The sequence below is a fragment of the Sebastes fasciatus genome, chromosome 9, assembly GCF_043250625.1.
Source record: "Sebastes fasciatus isolate fSebFas1 chromosome 9, fSebFas1.pri, whole genome shotgun sequence".
Classification (NCBI taxonomy): domain Eukaryota; kingdom Metazoa; phylum Chordata; class Actinopteri; order Perciformes; family Sebastidae; genus Sebastes; species Sebastes fasciatus.
In genome coordinates this window covers 15,675,750-15,700,205 of record NC_133803.1, presented here as the reverse complement: position 1 = coordinate 15,700,205, position 24,456 = coordinate 15,675,750, and the positions used below count along the sequence as shown (strand labels likewise).

At 42.7% G+C, this 24,456-nt stretch overlaps 1 protein-coding gene across 1 annotated transcript in view; it reads left to right on the top strand.

Annotated features, from left to right (window-relative positions):
* Positions 1–24,456, top strand: part of LOC141773994 (ankyrin-3-like) — a 120,918-nt gene that overhangs the window by 81,295 nt on the left and 15,167 nt on the right. The window contains 17 exon segments of the mRNA XM_074646242.1: positions 200–302; positions 1,962–2,012; positions 3,222–3,337; positions 4,959–4,991; positions 5,888–6,112; positions 6,354–6,508; positions 7,032–7,243; positions 7,447–7,654; positions 8,018–8,114; positions 10,046–10,274; positions 10,495–10,620; positions 11,417–11,539; positions 12,080–12,106; positions 14,287–14,368; positions 15,653–22,909; positions 23,807–23,881; positions 24,124–24,255. Of these exon segments, the coding sequence (XP_074502343.1) occupies positions 200–302; positions 1,962–2,012; positions 3,222–3,337; positions 4,959–4,991; positions 5,888–6,112; positions 6,354–6,508; positions 7,032–7,243; positions 7,447–7,654; positions 8,018–8,114; positions 10,046–10,274; positions 10,495–10,620; positions 11,417–11,539; positions 12,080–12,106; positions 14,287–14,368; positions 15,653–22,909; positions 23,807–23,881; positions 24,124–24,255 (9,251 nt within the window).

The window sequence follows — 24,456 nt, the reverse complement described above, 5'->3', positions numbered from 1 at the left end:
GTTCAACTGCGGCCTTTTCAGCCTCTATCTCTCTATTTTCCCACTTATAACTTTTGGACTCTCTCCGTCCAGTAAGTGAAAAACCTGGTTCCCTGGAGGTTGCATGTAGTAATGGATTCCTTGCTTTTTGTTTTATGTCGTGTTCCCCTGCCCGTCACTTGTTGTTGCCCACGGCACCGGGTTGCGTGGTAACATGTAGCCTCCGCTCCTTCAGTTCGGATAGGTCCAACACACTCAACCGGAGCTCCTACGCACGGGACAGCATGATGATCGAAGAGATTCTGGCGCCCACAAAGGACACGGTAAGATCCATTTCTTTCTTCTTTTTTAAAAAAACAACTCTTTTTATTGGTGTTTTTCCATTGTAAACCGAAGATAATCAAATTGCTACATGTTTTTTAACCATATGTTACATATAAAAATAATAGCATATGGACATTATGTATATGGCAAAAGCAGTATGTACAAACAAGACAGATACTATACATATATATAAACAAATATATATAACTAACAAACAAAAAAAAACCAAAGTCTTCATGGTAAATTGCAAAATAAGTACTTAGTGCTACAAATTTGTATTATTGGGTGATCAAAACAGCAGAATTTAAATGAAAAAAACTAAAAATAATAATAAAAATAGCAAGCTTCACTGAGGTGCAATGTCGCTATATGGTAAAAGAGGGGTTGCCATAAATGGATAAATGTTACCGTAGACCCACACAGTTTGTTTTTAATCATTGCTAGTTTACTAAAATGACGAACATCTCTGATCCAATCCTCATGGGATGGAAGAGAGGATGACTTCCAATGAAGTAATATCAGTCGTCTAGCCAATAGGGTCAAGAAGTCCACAAGGTCTGCTTTCATTTTTGCCAAGATCGTGCGTATTGGTATTACCCCAAAGAGTGCACCTGAAGTACCCTGGGTAATGTTTCAAAAATAGTGGACCAATAGTTATGAAGAGACGGGCAAAACCAAAACATATGGATCAGTGAGGCAAGATCGGTAAGATCCATTTCTTGTCTTCTCGTCATATTTTGTTTCTTTTCTCCGCTATTTTGTTGCCCCTTTTTCACCCTCTGTGCCCAGCCCCCTTTTCTCTTTCTCTCAGTCCAAGTTTTCCTTCCTTGGCATCTTTAGCTGTCTGTCTTTCAAAGCTTTAATGTCTCTTCACCAAATTCCCTGGTGGATCTCTTGTTTTCTTTTACACTGTCTTTCTGTCAGTGGTGAGAAAAAAAAAACAGGCTGGCTAGAATCAAAGCAGGGAGCAGGGTAGCGTTACTTGTCTCGCACAAAGGTCATAACAGAAGCAGTGTTGATGCCATGCTTTCTTTTGCCAAAGTGCTGAGGGAGAGTGTATAGCACCTTGACGAAGAGTTTATTCAAACCTAAGGGCTTTGGGAGGCCCCCCTTTGCTTTCTCATGGAAAAACGCAGTGCTCTGCAGAGCTCATCTCTCTCTCTCTGTCCAACGCTTGTTTTGGTGGTCAGGACAGAGCAAAAACAGAAACTGTAACCTCATTACCTCACCTTATTATAAACAATATTAGAAATACAGTATAACCTGCAAGTGCAATGACATCACCCAAGATCTCAAACTATACATGGCCAAAATATGCAGCTCTCTTCTTTTACAAAATAAGCAAATGTTTTGGACTTCCTAAGAGCTTCCCATTAAATTGCTATTATATCTAACAGAAAATAAACACAAGGTCAAATCATTTTTGTCCTCCTTGGTGGTCCGGTACTATAATATGCTACATATGGTACATGAAGTTTCGGTTATTCAGAGATTGTTTGACTAAATCGCAGGACCGTCTCATTTTCACGGAGATAGGATCATGTTTTCTTTGGTGGAAATAGAATCCTTTAGTGAAACAAAGCACCACAAACTCATTAGTCCGGACCGCACAGTGCCCTCAGTGTGACTTCTGAACTGTCTCTCTTCTCCCCCTTAAGCTTCAGAGTGTCTGTAAAGACATTTCCTACTTGGTTGACCCACTCAATAAGGTATAACGAGTTCACAGATGTCTGACTCATTTCGTCAGTTTTGTTATCTTTCAGTCTCTGTGGTCTTGCTCTTGAGTTTTATACATATTGTTTGTTTTGGGTCCATGCCATTCTCATCTCATTCAGCAGTGCTGGTCTGTGTTTAGTGAATGGTCGTTCCCATGATACTTTCAGTCCACATGAGCTCCCATGATTCGATGTTCACATCTGGTTTCTAGTTTTTCAAGTATCATAATTGACGCACATAATTTTTTTTGTACGTTTCAGTGTAGCACATTCACTGTGTGATTTTTTTTTTTTTTTTATTATTGTGTCCTGATTGTGGTGAGACTGTAGATAATGGTGACAATATTTTGTTGAAATGTGAGTTAAAGGGGCTAGATGTAAGAATCAGAAACTGCTTGTTAACAGTGACACCTGTGGCCATTAAGTCAACGACAGTCAGCGTCCTGTTGCTCGCGCTTGTGCTCGCACTACTTAGACGCCAGCGAGCATCGGTCAAAACAGTGAGGCGACACACAAGAGACTGATTTCACATGCTTGGAAGTAATGTTAGTTACCTGTCCAATAGGTATAACAGCTCAGGGTCTGTTTTAATACCAAAAACCAAACTAAGGTCCCTCCATGAACCGAAGGCCCGGCCGGTGTTGATCCAAGTTTTCCCCCGACGTCGGTCACATTCCCGTTTTGCAAGACGGGCTTCACTAGATATAACTTTTGTGCTTCCGTGGAGTTTGTGTTGTTCAGAAAGAACGTCCCTTATTCTTCACATTAAAGCAGTCTACAGGTTGATAGAGGAAACCCAGAAAGAAGGTCTCACTTTTTAGGTTAGGTTACAACCTGTTCACACATTGGCAATAAAAAACGATTAAAAAGCGTTTATACTTGTAAAAACTTAAAAACAGTCCCTTTAAGAAGCCGTAAATGTTATCAGCTCATTGCTCCATACCATGCATGACTCGAGGGTCATGCAAAAAGGAGGGAGGGTCATGTCCGTCAACTGTTATGTCCATGGAATGATTCATAATTAGCTTTCTTTTGTCTTCTTGATGAGCCTCTTTCCATCCATTTTTTTAATTTCTGACCTTTATTCTACCTTCCTCTTTTTTTTTTAACCTCAATTTATATCGGCCTTCCCTCCGCTCCTAAACCTCCTCTTTCTCTTCTTCCTCCTCTCTTCACCTCTGTCTTCGGATGCTCTTCTCCCAGCACCTGGCTGTGACCAGAGACTACAGCTCGGAGTGTATGCGGCGCTACAGCTGGACTCCAGACACCATGGACCACAGCCACAGCCACAACACCGTATCCAGCCCCATTCACTCCGGGTAAGAACAGCTGCACTGTGTCTCATCCCATCTGTCAAGATATTTCGCACGCACAAAAGCTGACACATAAACTGCACGCACATCCACGTAACGTTTGCATAAATTCTATGCTTACTGCACACAACTGTTGTGTTGTCTTTTGTTCTCCCCCTAAGAGTGAATATTCAGGGAAGCCTGCAGCACTGATGCAGACATGATGCAGGGCTGTGGGATTCCTTCAGTGCTGCTACTGCACACATCGCATTACAGCAACAAACGACACAGTCTATCCTCTAAAAGCTCTCATTGTCATACCACTAGTCTTGAGACACGGTCCAGACGTCACCCCTTCATGTCCACTGACATCAGCGCTATTTCTGTCATCACAGAAACAAAGTGCAGACTCTGTGTGAGCTCAGCGGCTCGTGTGTTTCATTTGGATAACATTTCGCCCTCATGTCATTCACATACTTTGAATATATGACGTTGGAAAGTGATACGGCGATACGGCCCGCTCTAGATAAACGGTGCTGTCTTTGCACAGAACTTAATGCATCATTTCTTTGCTCGGAAATGAAATACTGGGATCTGTCATGTCCAGTTTTGGTTGACTTCACTATTACGCCTCGTGTGTTTGTTTGTCTTCTTGGTAACAATTTATAATGACCATCATATAGAAATGGTAAATTGATAGTTAATTTTTAACTTAATTAATAGTTATTTTAATGTTAACAAACAAGGAAATGATAATTAATAATGTTTACTAATATTATTAATGCTATAATTTATGTTATTTTAACAGTTTATTGTCGCACACATTATAACGTTTTATATACTATACATATAAGTATTTGATAGGGATTATACAAATGATTTGTAAATTGTTTGTAAAACATCTTTAAACATTACATAGACAGATATTTGTAACACTTTGTAAATGGTTTATAACTCGTGTGTAAACTGTCTATAAACTTTATTTGAATAGCTATTATAATGTTGCAACTGATGATTATAATACCTTTTTAAATGGTAAATATAAAGCACCTATAAACATTATTTAGATAGATAGTTAATACTCTGTCAATGGTTAATAGATGTTTTACAAACAATTTCTTAAAGGTTTACAAATTATTTGGTTATCATTAACAAATACTTAATATAGTATTTAAAATGTTATAATGTGGACAACAATAAACTCATAATAAATACTTTACTAATGTAATCAGAATGTAATTGTTACGTCGCTTATTAGCTGCGATACAATACATAATGTATTTCATATAACACAAACTAATGATAAAATAACAGAAAATACAGCATTACTAATAATTATTAAGCATAATTAATTATCATTTAATTGTTTTTTAACATTAAAATAACTATTAACTATATTTAATTAACTAGCAATTTACCGTTCATAAATGATGGTTATTATAAAATGTTACCGTCTTTTTATATATCATTTTGTTCGTTTTCATTTTGTCCCTTCTTTGCCTTGGTTTTCCATCCCTGTGGCTTTTTAATCTTTCTTTCATCCTCAGTAGTTATTGCAGATCCCAACAGTGATTGTGAAACTTCTGATACTAAAACTAGGTTCTGGGGGTTTGCCTCCTGCATTGCCTCCATTGTGTTTACTTTGCAGCCTCTCCTCCCCGCTCCCTCAGTATGACTCCAGGTGATGACTGAGTTCGCTGCTTTCACCCATGATGCCGCAGTGATGTCACTCCCACTCCTCCACCTCTCTCTCCCCCCCTCTTAGCCTCCTCTACTCCTCCGCTCTGTGCTCGTCTCATCCGTGTGGTCTGGTGTTTTCATTTGCACTGCCTTAGATATTAGAAGTGTGTAGTCAACGTGTTTGGGAGTCTTTTTCATTGACGTGCCATCTCTCTCTTTCTCTCACAGCGCACATTCAAATATATCTTCCTCAAAACCTTACAGGAATTCTGCCATTTCCAACATACAGTATAGAAAAAGCAACCATACAGTACATTACACTTGTAGTGAAAAGAAGATCCACGTTTGTCTTAACATATAAGGACTGCTCATAGAAAATACAGTTTTCCCCTACTCCATCGTCACTTTTACTTGTGTCAATGATTATATTAATGGGATGCCCAAATGTGCTCTTAATTTGAAGACACATCACATATTAATCACATTAACACTGCCTTGGTCAAACATCTGTGCAGGTGTTTTAATAATTGATCACTGATTGCTGCTTTAGAGGAACTGAAACTCTGGCAACACCTTCAGCCTCAGGAGTGGAAACTAAACTTTCTGCGTCTTCATTAGCACCCTGTTTAATTTCAGACAGTGTTAAATGTCCTAAATTGAGGCAGGTGAAGCTGCCAACTTTCAGAACTCAAAGCTTTTTTTCTTCTTCTTCCTATCGGTCTGTCTCTTACTCTATTTTTTTTTTTATTCCTCTCTTTTCCTTTCTTTGTTTGGGTGTACAGTGATCACAGCATGGGAATCGTCCTCCTCACGTGTGTCCGTGGTATAGCTTCTGTCTATCTTTTCTCTCTGTCTACATCTTTTCTTTCTCTAACATTATTCCCTTTCACCTGGCAGGTTCTTGGTCAGCTTCATGGTGGATGCCCGCGGCGGTTCCATGAGAGGAAGCCGCCACAACGGCATGCGCATCATCATCCCTCCCAGGAAGTGCACGGCGCCCACACGCATCACCTGCCGGCTGGCCAAAAGGCACAAGCTGGCCTACCCGCCACCCATGGTGGAAGGGGAGGGGCTGGTCAGCCGGCTGGTGGAGGTCGGACCAGCTGGGGCTCAGTTCCTCGGGTAAGACGCTCGGGACTTTATTTTTTCTTGTGTTGATGAGTTGCAGATATCAGCAGGCCAGAGTGTTTCAAATCAGGGGGGATATTTTCTAATATCTACTTAGAATATCACGACTCAGAGAACGGTTATGGATTTTCCAGCGCAGCTAATTAACCAGAATAATCATTAAAACTTCTCAGCTGCCCTTAAAGTTTGTGGTTTCATTTCCTCAGACTGGGTTTTTATCTATTTCCTCTTTCAGTCCTGTGATTGTGGAGATCCCTCATTTTGGGTCCATGCGGGGGAAAGAGAGGGAGCTGATTGTGTTGAGGAGTGACAATGGCGACACGTGGAAGGAGCACCAGTCTGATGCCAGACCAGAAGATCTCTTTGAGCTGCTTACTGGAATGGATGAAGGTAAAGGAAACGGGTTATTCAGTGTGCTCCAACATCTACCAAAGATAGTTTGTACATAGGACATTTTTTTGTCCGCAGTGAATGGATGAAGGTGAGCCGAACCTCTTGGGAAAACCTATACTACATAACCCAGGGCTATATGTCAGCTGGTGACCTAGAAAAACAGATTTTCACTCCAGGAGCACTTTTTTCAGCCTCTTTAGCCCATTTAGTGTCCTTTTTTGTAGTGACACTGACCAAAACGTCATACATCAATAGTTCCAAACATTTAAACTAGGGCTGTCAATCGATTGAAATATTTTGCAATTAATCACATGATTGTCCATAGTTAATCACGATTAAACGAGAGTTAATCACACATTTTGTATCTGTTCCAAATGTACCTTGAAGCGAGATTTGTCAGCCCTGATTTAAATGAATTTATAAAGTCAGAATTTGTAATTAGTGACTTATTAGGATAGAGGCAACAACCATTAAATGTTGCTTAAAATCACATTAATGAGAGTAACATTTTCTGTCACAGAGCTGGACAGCCCTATCGAGTTGGAGAAGAAGCGCATTTGCCGCATTGTCACCAGCGATTTCCCTCAGTATTTTGCTGTGGTGTCGCGGATCAAGCAGGAGTCGAACCACATGGGTCCTGACGGAGGCATGCTGTCCAGCAGCACCGTCCCCATGGTCCAGGCCTCGTTCCCACAGGGGGCGCTCACCAAGAGGATCCGTGTTGGCCTGCAGGTACAGCAGGACTCCTTGGATCAGCTCAAATTCAATCTGTTCTATGACTCAGCTATTCTGTCGCAAGTCCTGACCTATTATTTATTTATACCTGACCTCTTTTTGGTTGAATACTTGATTCCTTTAATTTCACAGACAGTTCAGGGAAAGCTTGACCGAACATTTCTTCAACAACCTTTTTCTCCGTCTTCCTGTGCTTCTAGGCACAGCCCGTGCCAGATGACATGGCGAGGGCGGTTCTTGGGAACAGAGCCACCTTCAGCCCCATCGTCACCGTAGAGCCCAGGAGGAGGAAGTTCCACAAGCCGATCACCATGACGATCCCTGTCCCACCTCGATCAGCAGAAGGCCATCCCAGCGGCCACCGAGGCGACTCTGCACCCTGCCTGCGTCTGCTCTGCAGCATCACAGGCAAGTGGACCTGTAGATAACTAGAGCATGACGACACTGTAGCAGTACCTCTATCCATAACGCTTCTGCAGAACTAGCATTAAGATATTTAATACAGGTAGTTTGACAGTCATTGTGTCCTTAGATGCTAATAAATGTGGTTTGTGACATAGCTGCCCATCCATTTATTTGACATGAAAAAGAGTTTGTAACTCAGAATTGAATAGCCGTGGGCACATCAGGCACACTTTGATGTCAAAAGCCACGGGTCGATAGGGGGGAAATGAAGAGCTGAGAAGATAAAAGGATGAGGATTACGAAAGCTAAAACACCGGCGAGGTTGGAAAGGCAGTGAGTTCATCTTTTGGCCCTTGTTTCATGCAGGAGGGACGTCCCCTGCCCAGTGGGAGGACATCACAGGGACCACACCGCTGTCCTTCGTGACTGATTGTGTCTCCTTCACCACAAATGTATCGGCCAGGTGAGACACACACTATATATACAAGAGTGTGCCATGTATTGGATCACTATAAAAACATAACAACCATTTTTCTCCAAAGCTGGGTATCAAATACTTATTTGCAGTTTTTGTAAAATACAGAATATTATTACAAAACCCGATAGTAAATTAAAATTGGCCCAAGGTGTTCCATTTGGATTAATAAAGCACTTTATTGATCTATTTGGCTCACTGTGGTGCCCTCATAAAAAATGTCTAGTCTAATATTCAGACAGAAAAAATTGGATATTCTCTGAGATTAAAGTGGCAAATAGTGAGCCGAAGAGTGCAAAAATATATTATTATTATTATTATTATGTATACATTTTACATTGTAGCGGACTCTCCATTCTCATCTGTTTAGCTAATACCGGGTGGCAGAGGGCAGCAGGCTAAGCAGAGTATTCCAGGCATCCCTCTTCCAAGGACATAATTCACCATAGTTTGAGGTTCAACACAAGCAGTTATGCTATGTCCCCTTTCTGTGTTGTTTCCCCTTCACACTGACACTGATAGTTAAAAGCGTCATGGTGTAACCATGGTAATGCAGAGTAGTTCCGAGTAACGTCTTCTCAATGGTTGGTTTTTAATGTTAACTGTGCTGAAAACAAAGACACGCGCCTTAGTGTAGTCAAAGATAGAGGTTTTTCGTCTCAACTTTCCCCGCAACTTCTATAATATCAGTACTTATATTCATAGAAGAACACATTAAGACCATTAAAGAAAACATGTATATGTATCTTTCAGGACCTTCGCGTTGCTCAGTTTTCCGTTTTTCTTATAAATTTAGGACTTTATAATCTCGCAAATTTGTCACTTTAATCTCAGAGAATATCAGAGTTTTTTTCTTGTAAATTTACGACTTTAATCTTGTATATTCTGAGTTTTTTCTCTGAATATTACCCCCCTCCCCCAGCGCCCTAATTCTTTTTTTTTTACCTGCAATAGCTCTAATACGCCGTTGTAAAAAGGTCACTGTTTTCTGACATTTTTAATGGACCAAATGATTCATGGAGAAAATGACTGACAGATTAATTGATGATGAAAATAATAGTTAGTTGCAGCCTTTGTCCTACCGCTCTGGAAGATACAATAAGCAAATCCAAGGAATGTTTAAATTGCTGCCAGACGACATTTAAGTGGGCCTCAAAATGGTGACAGCGCAGTAACCATGAGGCAGTGAGAAGTTGGCAGTGAATCAAAAAATCTATCACAAGAGAAAAACTGTCAGTTGAATCGACAGAATTCAACTCCGGAAAGCCGCTCTCATTTTTCCTGACTTCAACATCTCTCTTTCACTACACAAATAAGGAGAGCGAGTTCCCCTCTTGTTTGGCTCTACATCTTATTGGCTGACTTCAACCTATTGATTGAATTAATTAAGTAACTTGATTTTGATGTTTTTTGTCTCCTGGTGCTCTCTTTAGTATTTAAACAGACCGTTTTCTCTGTGGCCCTAAATACTAACAAGGTTACACTTCCTTACACATTTACTCAAGTGGTACAAAGTCACGTTGACCGTACATTGTTGAGGCATGCCTCTAAACTGACCTCAGCTCAGCAAGTGAACTTCTTGGTTACAGTACACAAAGTCATGAACTCTCATCCTAACTAGATTGGGACCATGTGGCGAGTGTGCAGCCTGATATTAACAGAGAGAGTACTCTTTGGTGCTCTGTAATTAAATTACTACACAGCTGTCATGTGTTTGTGTTCCCCCTTCAGAGAAATAACCCGGCTTTTGTGATTTATAGCTTAAGATGGTCACTTACACTACAGTGTGTGATACAAACAAATGGCTTAAATGTGCACTGCAGAGTTCCAAACTTTAGGCTGTAAATCATCCTCATATTAGGCAAATTGTTGGCTGACTTCCGCCTCCTCTCATCTTTCCTCCGATATCTCCTCCACAGGTTCTGGCTCGCAGACTGTCACCAGATTCCTGAGACGGTAAGTCTAGCGTCTCAGTTATACCGGGAGCTGATCTGCGTGCCTTACCTGGCCAAGTTTGTGGTGTTCGCCAAGATGAACGACGCTATCGAGGCTCGTCTGCGCTGCTTCTGCATGACGGACGACAAGGTGGACAAGACCCTCGAGCAGCAGGAGAACTTTGAGGAGGTGGCCCGGAGCAAAGACATCGAGGTGGGGTCGTGCGTCCAAAACCATAGACTGTATTTATAGATGGACGACTCATTTCCACTTCCTCCCACTGTAAATGTCGTCATGTCGTCCATCTTGATATGCAGTCTGTGGTCCAAATCCATTATATGTTATTGAAATGCAATACGTCAAGTTCATCAGTCTCATCTCCAGAATGTGTTTAAGCTGTGTTACTACATTTTTGGTCAATGAACTTCTGCAGGTTCTCGAGGGCAAGCCTATCCACGTGGATTGCTACGGCAACCTGTCCCCTCTCACCAAAAGTGGGCAACAGCTGGTTTTTAACTTCTACTCCTTCAAGGAAAACAGGCTTCCCTTCAATGTGAAGGTATAACTTTTCAACCTTCCTATCTCTGCTGGCATTTACTGTCTATGCTATTCACTCAGGTCTCCGTTGTAAATGTGCCTTGCTGATTAAATTCTTCCAGAAATGTTAGATCATCCTCTAGGAATTGGCTGACATTCATAGCAATATAGCAATGTTCTTTTGCAGTGAATGTTATGATTCTCACAGATCAGAGCTACACACTGTATCTCAATTTTTGTCTGGACCGCAGAAGGGCAAGCCGTACAAACGCAAAAGTCTGTCACTGAGTAAGTAATGTTTTCAGAAGTAGATTTTGGTGGATTGCTAAGACAACCAGGGACCAGGAACAGATCAGGTGCATTCCACCAAAGGGTACATCACCACCTGAAAGGCCAGTTGAGTGGAGCAGCGCATCCCCTAGTGTCCTCGTCGGACCTGGTGGACATGTACTGTTGGATTTAACATTATAGACATGACCACTGACTATTTGTGTAACAATTTAGCCACAAATTCACAGACTAACCGTACACGGTCCAGCCATCTTGTGTTCCTAGTCTTTTGACATGCATGCCGACGAATGACAAATTAAATATATTCTGCTTGTTACATCCTTACATTTATGTACTGTATGACAATTTCCAAATTTAGGAACTTGCAGTGGGTTGAGTTAGAAAACAAAATACAGAAAATTCTACTAATAAAATCCACTAAGGAAGAAAACCTTTTTTTCACATTATCACTTTGCAGGGTCGTTGTTTTTTTTTCTTATTTATTGCGGTCAACTCGTGATGTAATCTTTTTTGCTGTCCTTTTACAGATCAGAGATATGGGCCAGGAGCAATGTGGCCGCCTCTCCTTCCTGAGAGAGCCAAAATCCAGCAAAGGCCTTCCACAGGCTGCCGTATGCAATTTGAATATCCAACTGCCAACCCACAAGAAGGTAGGATCACCATGTTTGAATAGCTCATCCTTTTAGGCCATATCATATCATCTACATGTAAATGAAATTGAAATACAGAAAGCGATGTTGTCCTGACATCAAGAGGAGCCATTGTAGTTCATTTGGTCTAGAAACTACTGCCTGCTGCTTGTGTCTTTTATTGGTGTTAAAGCCTGTGCCAGTCATAAGACCCCACAACGTACACATGCAGCCGCACATCGTGCTTTTGTTCTATTGCCTGGCTCACTGTGGGTACAGAAGAATTATGCAAAAAAAAAAAGACGACTCTTCTCATTTGTTTGTTTGTTGTGGTATCGATCGATCACAAGAAACTGAAATGATTTTTGCTTTTGCTTTTTGTTATTTTGCTGTTTGTTTTCTATTAATCCCATAGACTTTTTCTGATGCCTTTTGTTGTTTTTGCTGCTCCATTTTCATTCCCTGAATTTTTATTTCCACCCCCCCCCGCTCACTATAACGTCCCGGCTCTCCATTGTGTCATCTCTCTCCTCTCCTGCAATGCATCTTGGAATACCACAGGATATGGAGTCTGATCCTGATGATGAGGTAAAACAGATTCTTCATCATCACATGGAACTGCTTCTTCTTTGTCGTCCTTTCTGTTGGCTTTACTGCAGATGCAGTAGTAAATATGCGTGTTGCAGATATTTTGTCTCTGTTCAGTACCTTGGTGTGAAAGATGCTTCTGACCGCATGTGTTTTTTTTACACAGCTACGTCATTGCTGAAGTGACCCCATGTAGTGCATGAGTGGAAATGGCAGTTGTTTTAATCAGCAAGGGTTTATTTATTGTTGTCTTCATCCCAAAGTGCAGTGGAGCCAGTTGCTGTGCCACACCTCAGCTTGTTTTTCATCTCTATCTTCCTTTCCATACATGTCCAACAGGAAATCACCATGTCTCCATCCTTACTATTAACTCATAGGAAGTTTCACACAGGACTATGGTACCCTTTGTCAGCCAAAGATGAAACCCTAACTCTTATCATTTGTCTACTTAGTCGTTGTTTTTGTTGTATTTGGGGTTTCCCTTCTTCACCCTTGTCCTTGGCTTGTGTGCAACAGAGAAAACTAACTCTCTCAGCTGCATGCCGACACATTTATAGGAGACTTTACTCAAAGGGAGATAAGGCTGTTTGAGTATTTACATTATATGTAGTGACCACATGTGTTATATTCCTTCTACATAAATATATCAACCCACTCGCTAGAAGGTTCACATTGGACCATTCAGAAGATTATTAAACCCAGATTATGTTCAGTAACAGCATTTTTGAGCGTTCAGTGCCAACAGAAAAGAAGTATTCCAACAATAACCATATTGCAACTATAGTATGATTACTGTAAGGCTGCACAATATATAGCTGTTTTATCGTCGTTGCGTTGTCAACTTGCAGGTTACAGGTACTGTGCAAGTCTTAGTCAAGAACTGAGTACACTTAAATATCAGTTTATTTATCGTTAATTAATAAGTAATATTGTTATCGCGATATTCAACAACATTCGTGCATATTGCATATTTCCTCATATCTTGCAGCCCTAGATTATGGTATGGTTAAGGTGCTACATTCCAAATTCAGAGCATATCTATGGTTGAGGGATTGCCTCCACACGGCTTTCAACGTGATGATGGCTGAGCCGGCGGCTGGCAGCTAACTGGGCTAACAGCGCGAAGTGCAAACAACAGCAACAGTGCTGACAGAGCTAACAGTGTTAACCTGGAGGGAAATTGGAGGGTGTTATCAGCGGGAACTGCCGTATGAGCTCAGTGCAGAGCAGCGGCGATTAGCTAGCCAGTAGGGCACACACACTGGTACTCACATGCGGTAACATGCACACACAGCCGGACCGGCTATGTCAACAAAGCAGAGAGAAGCTTGGATTATAATACAGAGAGAGAGAGTGACTTCATTCTCTGCTCAGGTAGACATTATTCCTCTATGTCTTTACATTACAAATAGTTGTTTGCTGTTATATTAATGCTCTGAATTGGGAATTTAGCACCTTTAAGGTATGGTTAAGGTAGCTGGTTAAGGTTAAGGTTTGTAAAAGGTTTTGGTCATAGTTTCCAAAAAACAACATTGATTGTCTGAGAGACACAAACTCCAGGTACTGGCATGAAAGATAGACACACTAGACCCACATTCGTCACATCAACCTCCACCCCTTTACTTTTTACCTCGTTACATACAATCCACACTATTAACAGCATTGGCACTGAATGATGCGGTAAAACATGTAATGCAGAATCTTCCAATATGAACATAATTTGTGGAGACTGGGCTGAATATGTACCGCTGTCCTAATATTGAAATTGACACAATTACTACTATTATTTTCATTTTAAAGAAAGGAGGTGTACTGTGTCACCACATTTGATGATCCGTACCTAACTGGAAGTTGGATTTTGCCCATGCTTATCACTTCCTGGAGTAGGCCATACAGGCAAAGCACATATTGTCTGAAGTTATGACATTGAGAAATACAGTGAGTGAAGAGATGCTGCGACACAGTCCATTACTCTCCAGAGGAGACACTACAGTACACCTGCAGAGCCTCCTTGTGCCAGTACTAACAGCATGTGCTGATTCACTAAAAACAGGACAGTATTCGTGCACTGCAGTGTCTAAGTTAACATTAATATTTAGACCTAATTCTGATAGATCAGAATCACATTTCATCATATTTTTTATGTTTAAGCATCTTTTGTTCTTTTTTGTTTGTTTCAGACTGAAAAGCCAGAACGACGTCATACCTTTGCCTCCTTAGCTTTGCGTAAGCGCTACAGCTATTTGACCGACCCAGCAGCGAGTGAGTGTCCCATTTCTACTTACATGAAATTTTTAATTGATTTCAGATATTTATGTGATTTTAATTAGCTCTAGTGTTTAAAAGGTCCCTTTATACAGTGTACATCATTTCTTTCATATAGCCATAGTATAGAAAGAGATCTACCTGACAAAACGTGTTCATCAATCATTTATTCTATTCACCTGACACAAACTCTTTGATCATCTGTCATTCATCAAACATTTGCATGGTTTACTGTGTGTTACGCTTCGCTTACCCACTCCATGTCGACAAAAAGTCTCCCCGTTTCAACTGTTCTGTTATTTTACATTTGTGGAAACACTGGGAATCTATGTCTGTCTGTTCATTTATCATTTGAACAAAAAATGTTTTGATTCATGTTGAATAAAACTATTCTTTTGAATTGTTCTCATTCCTTTAGTGGCCATTTCACTCTTATTGGCTTTATGATTGTGTGCGGCTGTGTATACTAATGTGGTAACAGGTTGCACTTTACATTAACTTGATTTCCCCTACATTAAGACTATGTTAGCGCAAGCATTTTAGGGGCAGTTTTCATAATATATATCATCAGGACACAGAAGTTTAACAAATTCTGATGTACTGTCTGTGTTTTGTTAGTCCAGTTTTGTCCATCTGAGGCTTTTCTGAAATTATAACAATGATTTGATACAATTAAAAAATATATTTATAGGTATGACTTGGGAAATGTTGTTTAAACTGAAAACAGAGACAGTTCATGAATGGCTGATTTACTGTTACTTTTTTTGTAAAGTGCAACCTCATATTTTATTTTAAGTCATGACCAAACAAGTAAAGTGATATTTTTTATTAATGGTATACACTTGTGGGGTCATCTCTGGCATTGAAAATGAACCAAATGAACACATGTCAATCAAACATGTACAGTAAAAGGCACTGTTGCAAGGAGGCAAATAGATTAAGCACATCAAAAGTCAATGGGAATGTATTTTTGGGTTATCATGTCATTTTTTGTCGAGTCTACCATATGTCAAGCATTTTGTTCCAATACATGCTCTGTTCTTTATCGGGTCTGTTTTGTCATTAGTCACTGATTTTAGGCCATCATTTGTCATATCATCTTGGGTTTTAATTAGGGGCCTTTCTTACATTTCATGTGTAAAATTGTCTTTCTGCTGTGAATAATGCTGTTTCTGACTGACTCAAATTTCTCTCTCTGGTTTTTATGTTTTATTTCACGTTATTTTCCGTTCAATTTTATTTTCATTTCCTTATTGCTTTTGATTTAAATTATTGTTGAAGAAACAACTGATCGAGGCTCGCAGAGAACACAGCCTTCTAGCTACCCTCACAAACCTGTCTTTTCAACGAGATCTTATCAGGCGTGGTCGCCTGTTCCTGTCGCCATCCCTGTCCAAGCCAAGTCTGGGTTTGGCTCCCTCTCCAGTTCGTCATCCAACACGCCCTCTGCCTCTCCATTAAAGTCTGTCTGGTCCATCAACTCTGCCTCCCCCGTCAAGACCATCATCCCTGGATCACCTGCCTCTTCTATAAAGTCAGTTAGTGACATGGCCTCTCCCATCCGATCTTACAGAACCATCTCCTCTCCCATAAAAACTGTAGTCCAGCAAGCCCAGTACCCAGCCCAGATCTGCCCCAGTCCCCTGGCCTCACCATGTAAAAGCGCCCCAGATTCTATGTCTATGAAAGGACTGGCAGCATTGTCTGCTAGGACCTCCCCTATAACTGTTTCTGGAGGAGGAAGCCCTCTTCTTGAGAGAGCATCGATAAACATGACCCCACCAACCTCTCCCAAATCTTCTCTGAGTATGTTCAGTTCACCATACAAGACCGTCATGGGGGGCTCTAGTGGCACAGCATCTTCCTCCTCACCCATAAAAACAGTTCCTGGTCTCTCCTCTGTGCGTTCCTTTGCCTCAGACATCACTGGCCCTGCAAGAAACCTGTTCTCCTCTCTGTCGTCACCAATTAAATCCAACACCCCTCCGAGTGCTGCAGCTCTGATCAATGGAACTGTGTCGCCTACACAGTACCGCTCTTCATCCCCAACATCTCTTCTCGCAAGTAGTCTTCAAGAGAGAATACAAGCAACCACCAATGCTGCGACTACAAGTGTCAATGCAGCCTTTGAAGAGGTTGAGAAAACATTTAATTCTTGTTCTGCAGGCTATGGCACCTTGAAGTCCATGTCCTCTTCTGCATCCTCCTCATATCAGTCCATTAGATCATCAGCCTCCAATTCCCTTTACGCCAATCTAAGATCCCCTCCCAACACCACCACTGCTGTAACATCCAGTACAATGACTGTTCCAGTGTACTCTGTTATTAATGTGCTGCCAGAACCCCAGTTCAAAAAGTTGCCTGAGGTGTCCAAGTCAGCTGCTGCTCTCCTGTCCCCGCGGAAGACAATGCCCGTTGAGGTGAATGCTCAGATGCAGTCTTCCTTTGCCAGAACTCTTTCCCCAATCAAAGCCCCTCTTTTTTCCGCTGGCCTGAAATCAAACACCACATCACCACTATCATCCAGCCAAGAGATTCTGAAGGATGTCGCCGAAATGAAAGAAGACTTGATACGAATGTCGGCAATTTTGCAGACAGACCCAAATTCCACAGCCAATAAAGGATTCCAGTCTGATTCTTCCAGAGAGGCAAAGATAGAGGACGAGGAGCCATACAGAATTGTGGAGAAAGTAAAACAAGATTTGGTAAAAGTGAGCGAAATCCTTACCAAAGATGCTGTGAAGGATGGTAGGGTTTCCCTCACAAGGGGCTCTTTGGATGACATACACTTCTCAAAGGTACAAGTTGAACAACCACCGAGCAACTGGAGCTATCCGCCAAGATATGAGACTGTGGTTCCTCAAGCCAAATCAAAAACAATACCTGATAGAGATTTCAATCTCTCCAAAGTGGTTGACTACCTGGCCAATGATGTTGGGAGCAGCTCTTTCTCCAAAATGCATGACACAAAGCATAAAGCAGATGAGGGCAAGAGAGAAGGAGAGGGCAAGGAGAAGCAGAAACGTGTCTTAAAACCCACCATAGCAGTTCAGGAGCATAAGCTCAAAATGCCTCCAACAAACATGCGCTCTTCATCTTCAGACAAAGAGATCAGTAGAGTAGCAGATGCGCTTTTTGGAGCAGACACTGTGCTAGACTCCCCTGATGATATCTCGCATGAGCAGGATAAAAGCCCCCTCTCAGATAGTGGCTTTGAGACCCGGAGTGAAAGGACACCTTCTGCTCCTCAGAGTGCTGAGGGCATGGGCCCCAAGGCCCTTTTTCAGGATATCCCAGTTCCCCCAGTGATCACTGAAACTAGGACTGAGGTTGTTCATGTCATCAGGAGCTATGAGTCTCCAGAGGATAACAAACAACCTGCAATGGAGGATGCACATCCTGTCAGATATATTGATTCAGATTCTAAAGGGCATCAAGCTGCATCAACTCCAGATCAGAACAAATGCTATTCGATAAAAGTCAGCCCTGATGAGGATCCAATGGGGAAAGGGATGAGGGTAAAGGAGGAGACTCACATCACTACCACCACCAGGATGGTGTACCACAAACCGCCTGGCAAAGAGGCAGCATCGGAGAGGTGTGAGGAAACTATGTCTGTGCATGACATAATGAAGGCTTTTCAGTCAGGCAAAGACCCTTCTAGAGAGCTGGCTGGACTGTTTGAACACAAGTCTGGCAATGAGGAAACATCACAAAGAGTACTCGAGGACATCAACTCCAAACCTAAGGTTGAGAGAATAATTGAGGTTCACATTGAAAAAGGCAATAAAACAGAACCAACAGAGGTCATCATCAGGGAGACAAAAAACCATGCAGAGAAGGAAATGTATTACTACCCAGGGAATAGACAGGAAGAGGAGGAGCCTGAGGAATCACTTCCAGTGTACCTCGACTCCCCCAGAGTGAGCACACCCATGTCACAAGAGGAAGACAGTCGCCCTAGTTCAGCCCAGCTCATGGCAGATGACTCTTACAAAACACTAAAGCTACTTAGCCAGCAATCTGTAGAGTACAATGAAGATGAATCATCAGAGCTTAGGGGAGAATCTTATAATTTTGCTGAGAAAATGCTCCTCTCTGAGAAATTTGACCAGTCTCATTCTGACACAGAGGAATATCTGAGAGATAGGTCTCGCTTCCACTCACCAGACAGAAGCAGTCACAGTGAGGGTAGATCAGTCGCGCCAAGGACAGAGTATGTTTTTAGGTCGTCGAGAAATGTGTATGACAAATCTGGAAGAATGGCCAATGTCGATGATAACTTTGACAAGCTGACACTTTTGCAGTATTCGTCTGAGCCTGGTAGCCCGAAGCAATCAGTTTGGATGCGTGTTACAGATGACACGCAGAGTAAGGAGAGAGAGCAGCTTATGTATGAGGACAGAGTGGACAGGACTGTAAAGGAGGCAGAGGAAAAACTCAGCGAGGTATCTCAATTCTTTCGTGAGAAAACCGAACAGCTCAACGATGAGCTCTCATCTCCAGAGAAGAAATCTCGAAGACCAGACTTCAGAGAATCACGATCAGGGCCCAGTTCTACACACAGCAGTCCAGAGAGGTCAGCTTACAAGAATGGAGGTAGTGGGGAAGAGTGGAGCAGAGAAAGGCTTAGAGACAGGTTCGGCTCCAGTGATAGGAAATGTGCAAGCTTGCCCAGCAGTCCAGAGAGGAGAGTATTGCTGCAGTACAGCGATTCAGACCCAAGAAAACAAGGAGACGCTAAATCACAGGGAAGCACGGGTGAAGGTCCCAAACCTTTTCAAATGTCTTCCTCCAAAGTCAGTGCAGTGAGGCTAAAGTTTGAGCAAGAGGCTCAAAGGCAAGATAGGAGTCCCCAGGGTGGCCAAAATTCAAATCCTCCTATCAGGAAACTTCAGGAAAGTAAGCTACCTGTGTATCAGGTGTTCGCTGGTCCAAACATTCCAAAAGCACCAGACAGTCCGGGAAACCAGAGGAGAAGTCTAGATAGTGAATCAAATACATTCTCACCCAAGCATGAGACCAGTGGAAAAGGTCAGGAAGAGAAAAAGTTGTTCAAAACTTGGGAGAGCCAAGACTACGGGAACTATAAACCCCAATCTCCCAAACTATCTCAGTCTTTAATCCACGATTCTGTGAAAGATGGCAATAATAGTGATTCCCAAAGACAAGAAACCACCAAGAAAATAATATACACCGAATTCGTTGTACAAGAAAGTCCAAATAGCAATGATAGTCTAAAAAAAAACTCGGAATCGCAAATTCCTGTAAGAAAGCCATCTAATTTTTCCGAAAATCACAAATCCACCACTTTAAAATTAGATACCTCTGTTGAATCACACGAGCGGGCCGGGTCTCATATACCTACTTTAGCCAGAAATCGGTTACACAGTAGCTCTGAATCCAACAAGTCCACTCGTGGATCGTCACTAGGAAAATCCACAGACTCATCAGACGGTAGCCTGTCAAATGTAGTGTGTAACGGTGTTGATAGTGACCAAGCAGAGTATTTAGATGAAGTAATTCCCGTAGTTGTCACAGAGGGTTTCAAAGACATTAAACCCCTACCTGTGTATGTTAGCATCCAAGTAGGAAAGCAGTATGAGAAAGAAACAGCGTCGGGTCAGCTGGGAACGTACAAAAAGATAGTGAGCCATGAGAGTAGGACAGTGCATGAGACCAGGGGTGCATTTTACACTGTCAAGCAAAAGCAGTCTCCATCTCCTCAAGGAAGTCCAGAAGATGACACTCTAGAACAAGTGACTTTCATGGACAGCTCTGGGAAAAGTCCCGTTACCCCTGAGACCCCCAGCTCAGAGGAATTGAGTCTGGCCTCAAGAACACCAGACTCTGTGATAGGCTTCATGCCTGGCATGCCAAGCCCTATCCAAGAGGAGTCTGAGGAGGAAGAAGGGAAGACCTTCATCTATATGGGGCCCTCGAAGGAAAAATCTAAGCTAGCTCTCTCAGAGAATCACGGTAGAAAACAGGATGCAGAGAGACCAAAGTCAAAGGAGAAAAGAGTGGCATATATAGAGTTCCCACCTCCTCCTCCTTTAGAGGCAGAGCAGTCCGACCCTGAGAAAAGGGGGTCGTGTGCTTCTTCTGAGGCAGAGACCGAGATGATCGAGGTGAACCTCCAAGAGGAGCATGATAGGCACCTCCTAGCTGAGCCAATCATAAGGGTCCAGCCTCCGTCCCCTATTCCCCCCGGCGCTGATAACAGCGACTCCAGTGATGATGAGTCTGTCTTCCATCCCATCCCTGTCAAAAAGTACACCTTCAAAATGAAAGAAGAGGGAGAGAAACTCCCAAAACAAAAACAATCTGAGGAAGATGGAAATAATGTGTCTGGGATCAACGGTGTCGTAAAGGAGGACGACGATGATGACTCTGACCAAAATGGCAATGACCAGTCAATCTCCGACTGCTCCATAGCAACCACTGCTGAGTTCTCCCATGACACAGATGCTACTGAAATAGACTCTTTAGATGGGTATGACCTTCAGGATGAGGATGACGGACTGAGCGAGGACCCTAAAACATCCAGTCTGTCCAATGATGGAAAAGCAACCGACCGCTCATTTAGTCAGTCCAAGCTTGAGGTGATAGAGGAAGAGAAATGTGAGGAAGGGGGGGATAATGGAAAGACTAAAACCAACACATCTTCAGCCAGTGGAGATGAAAAAGATTATACCCTCGAAGGAAGACATCCAGAAAGGCAGACCTTTGCAGAAAACTACTTTGGCTACCAACTTGAAGAGGAGCTGAACTCAACCTTTAAAACTGTTGCCACCAAAGGCCTGGACTTTGACCCCTGGTCCACCAAAGGGAGTGAGAATGATGGAGTTTTTGATTCCAAAACAAAAGATGAGGACCCCAAGCCCTTTGGTTTATCGGTGGAGGACAAATCACAGGCTACAACACCTGACACAACTCCCGCTCGAACACCGACTGATGAGAGCACACCGACTAGTGAGCCTAACCCCTTCCCATTCCACGAAGGGAAGATGTTTGAGATGACCCGCAGTGGTGCTATTGACATGAGCAAGAGGGACTTTGTTGAAGAGAGGCTTCAGTTTTTCCAGATTGGTGAGCATTCCTCTGACCCTAAAACAGGGGAAAAGGGGAGAGGGGGCAAGATCCTGGGGGTAATTTCCTCTCAGTCAGGGGAGAGGGCCACAGTAGATGGGAAGGTGAAGGTTATAGATACCACCACAGACAGCAGCACAACACCAACAACACCAGCAGCAACAACCGCAAAATGCAGCACTGCGCAGCCTGGCAGTGACACTGGCTATACCGGTACTGATGCCCCCACCTGTGAAGCCATAGCTGAGACCGCCTCCTCATGCACAATCACAGCCTCTAAGGTTGATCCCAAATTACGCACTCCTATTAAGATGGGCATAGCTGCCTCTATAACTGTGAAAAAAGACTCAGGGGATCTCACCGATTGTAAAGCTGAGATGTCAGAGGGTCAGATGGTGCCAGAATACATCAGTATAGAGGGCCAGTGTACAGAGAGCCAGTCCAGCAGACATGCTGACCCCAAGTTAGAGAGAAAAGATTACCCCGCTGAAAACTGCAACAACAACAATAACCTTGAGTCCTCCAGCGTTCAGGCCAACTACATTCAGTGTGGTAGCGTGGTGTTTAATTTGCAGTCCTCCTCTGAGCCCACTCTTCAGAAAGCAAGCAGGATAGAAACTCTGTGCTGTAGGGATTTAGAAGAGAGAGTGGAAGTACACAACAGCAGTCAAGTGCAGGAGCAGAAAAGTGAAACTATGAAAGAAAGTGAAGTGAAGCAGCCCAAGTCGAGGCTTCCAGTTAAAGCGTCAGGGTGGTCATTTCACACGCAGGGAACAGCCATAGGCAAACAGAAGCCCAAACAAGCAGTGACGGTTGAGGTCAGGAAAAGAGGAGAGCCAGCCATAGCCAAAGTAGAACCCAGGTCAAGAATACCAGTCAAGGATGTTAAAAAGAGCAGCCCCGCCGCCACAGCTAGCCCACTTGTTTCAGTTCGGGTTACCTCACAGCCAACGAGGGCATTGGACACAGGGAGAGCAGCCATAAAGTTGCCCTCGAGGCTACCACTGAAGGATAGGCATCAGGTCAGCAATGAGGGAGCATGTAGACAGGACAGACAGGAGAACCCTAGTGAGGTTTGTAAGCGCACCATCGAATACTTTAAAGGCATTAGCGGGGAGACGCTAAAGTTGGTGGACCGCCTGTCAGACGAGGAGAAAAAGACGCAGACAGAGCAGTCGGAGGAAGACAGCACCTCCCGGAGCACCTCTCTGTCGGACGCCTCCCAGCCTTCCCAGCCCTCCCAGCCCTCCCAGCCCTCCCGCTCATCCAGGTCTGGTAGAGGTTCGAGGGCTGAGGCCGGGGCCGCGTCCGTAAGGGCAAAGGTGGCGACGACGGACAGGGCCTCCGGCAGTGAGAGGAGCAGGAGGAGTAGGCGGACTGGTGGGAAGGAGGGCAGTCAGGGACTCACAGGGTCTCGAACGCCTCCCATCGCGGAGATCAAGCCTAGTTTGTAAAACTTTCACACTATGTTTAAAATACATCTATATATTTCTATATTTCACTTTTAGTTGCATGACATCGTTGTGATCGTTTAATGGATTGACTGGAATGCCTGTGGCGTGTTTACATATTCTCTTCAGAACAGTAGCTGTCATTTAAATTTATTTTTTTGTCATCGATGTACTGTGTACTGTATTGTCCTTGTTGCAAGATTCTCTTTTCTCTGTTCCCCTCTTTCAACCCCTTTTTAAAGCTCCGTATAGTAGATTGAGCATGCCGGTAGTAGTGACTGGTCCACTGGCACAACCAGTCCCTTTTTTTGACAACTCCCTGGTCTGTCTGTCTCTGTCTGTCTGTGCGGGGTGCCTACCAAGTTATTGTAGTAGTTTGTTCTTACAGAATTTTCCATGCTATCAATTGTCATTTAAACTAACTAGTGTGGGAGAGAACACACAAAAACGTCTTCGCATGTCGACATTTCAGAGTCTAACATAGAGCTTTCCACCCTAGATCTGTAGAACAATGAGTCTGTTGTTGAGAGTCGTGTTATGCTTTGTTTTATGTGGTTCTCATGACAGTTACTGCCTGCCTAGAGGATACATACCACAAACAGTCACAGAGCACCACTTAGTCTATGAACATATTTAAGTTGCCCATAATGTCTAATGTGAAATATCCTTTTCTTGCCATCCTGGGGGAACAATTGAACCTATATTACAGCTATATTACACTAATATTCTAACCATTGTAATATAAATATTTTGAACACAACCTTGATTAATCCTGATGAATAAGTGGCCAGAAAAGGAAAATTATATACATGTTTATTTCTCTCTTATATTAGTGTATAGGGAGAGAAGAATGTGAATGGTATTGATGAGTCATTGTCCTCTATCTTTCCAGGTCCTCAGAGTCCTTGTGAGCGAACAGACTTGCGCATGGCTATCGTTGCAGATCACCTGGGACTCAGTTGGACTGGTGAGAAACATTCTGCAATGCATCTTTTTCTCTCTCTTAATCCCCATCGACCTCACTTTCTTTCTTTGGTCCTTTCGGTTTCAAACCCTGTTATTTACTGCCATCTTCAGGCTAACAGAGTAACTTACAGATATATGTTTTGTACATTACCTTCTGCAGTCTGTGTGTGTTTGCACTATGAATAAAAAGCCTGTACATTAAAGTTTGATTATTTATGAGTTGCTATCTATGTCCCATCACAGAGTTGGCTCGGGAGATGAACTTCACAGTGGATGAGATCAACCACGTCAGACTAGAGAACCCCAACTCTCTGACAGCCCAGAGCTTCATGCTACTTAAGAAATGGGTCAGTCGGGAAGGAAAAAACGCCACAAGTAAGACTATTTTTATATCTGAAACACTTACTTTCTCCTCTCTTTGTATCTCTTTCTAAGTATTTCTGCTCTTGATTTATGGTATAAAGTAGGTATGCTCTATTACTGGATTGGATATCAATATCGGTGACGATGGGACAATGGGGTCGATCTATTCAATTCAATTCTATGTTCATATACTATACATATTATATACTGGAA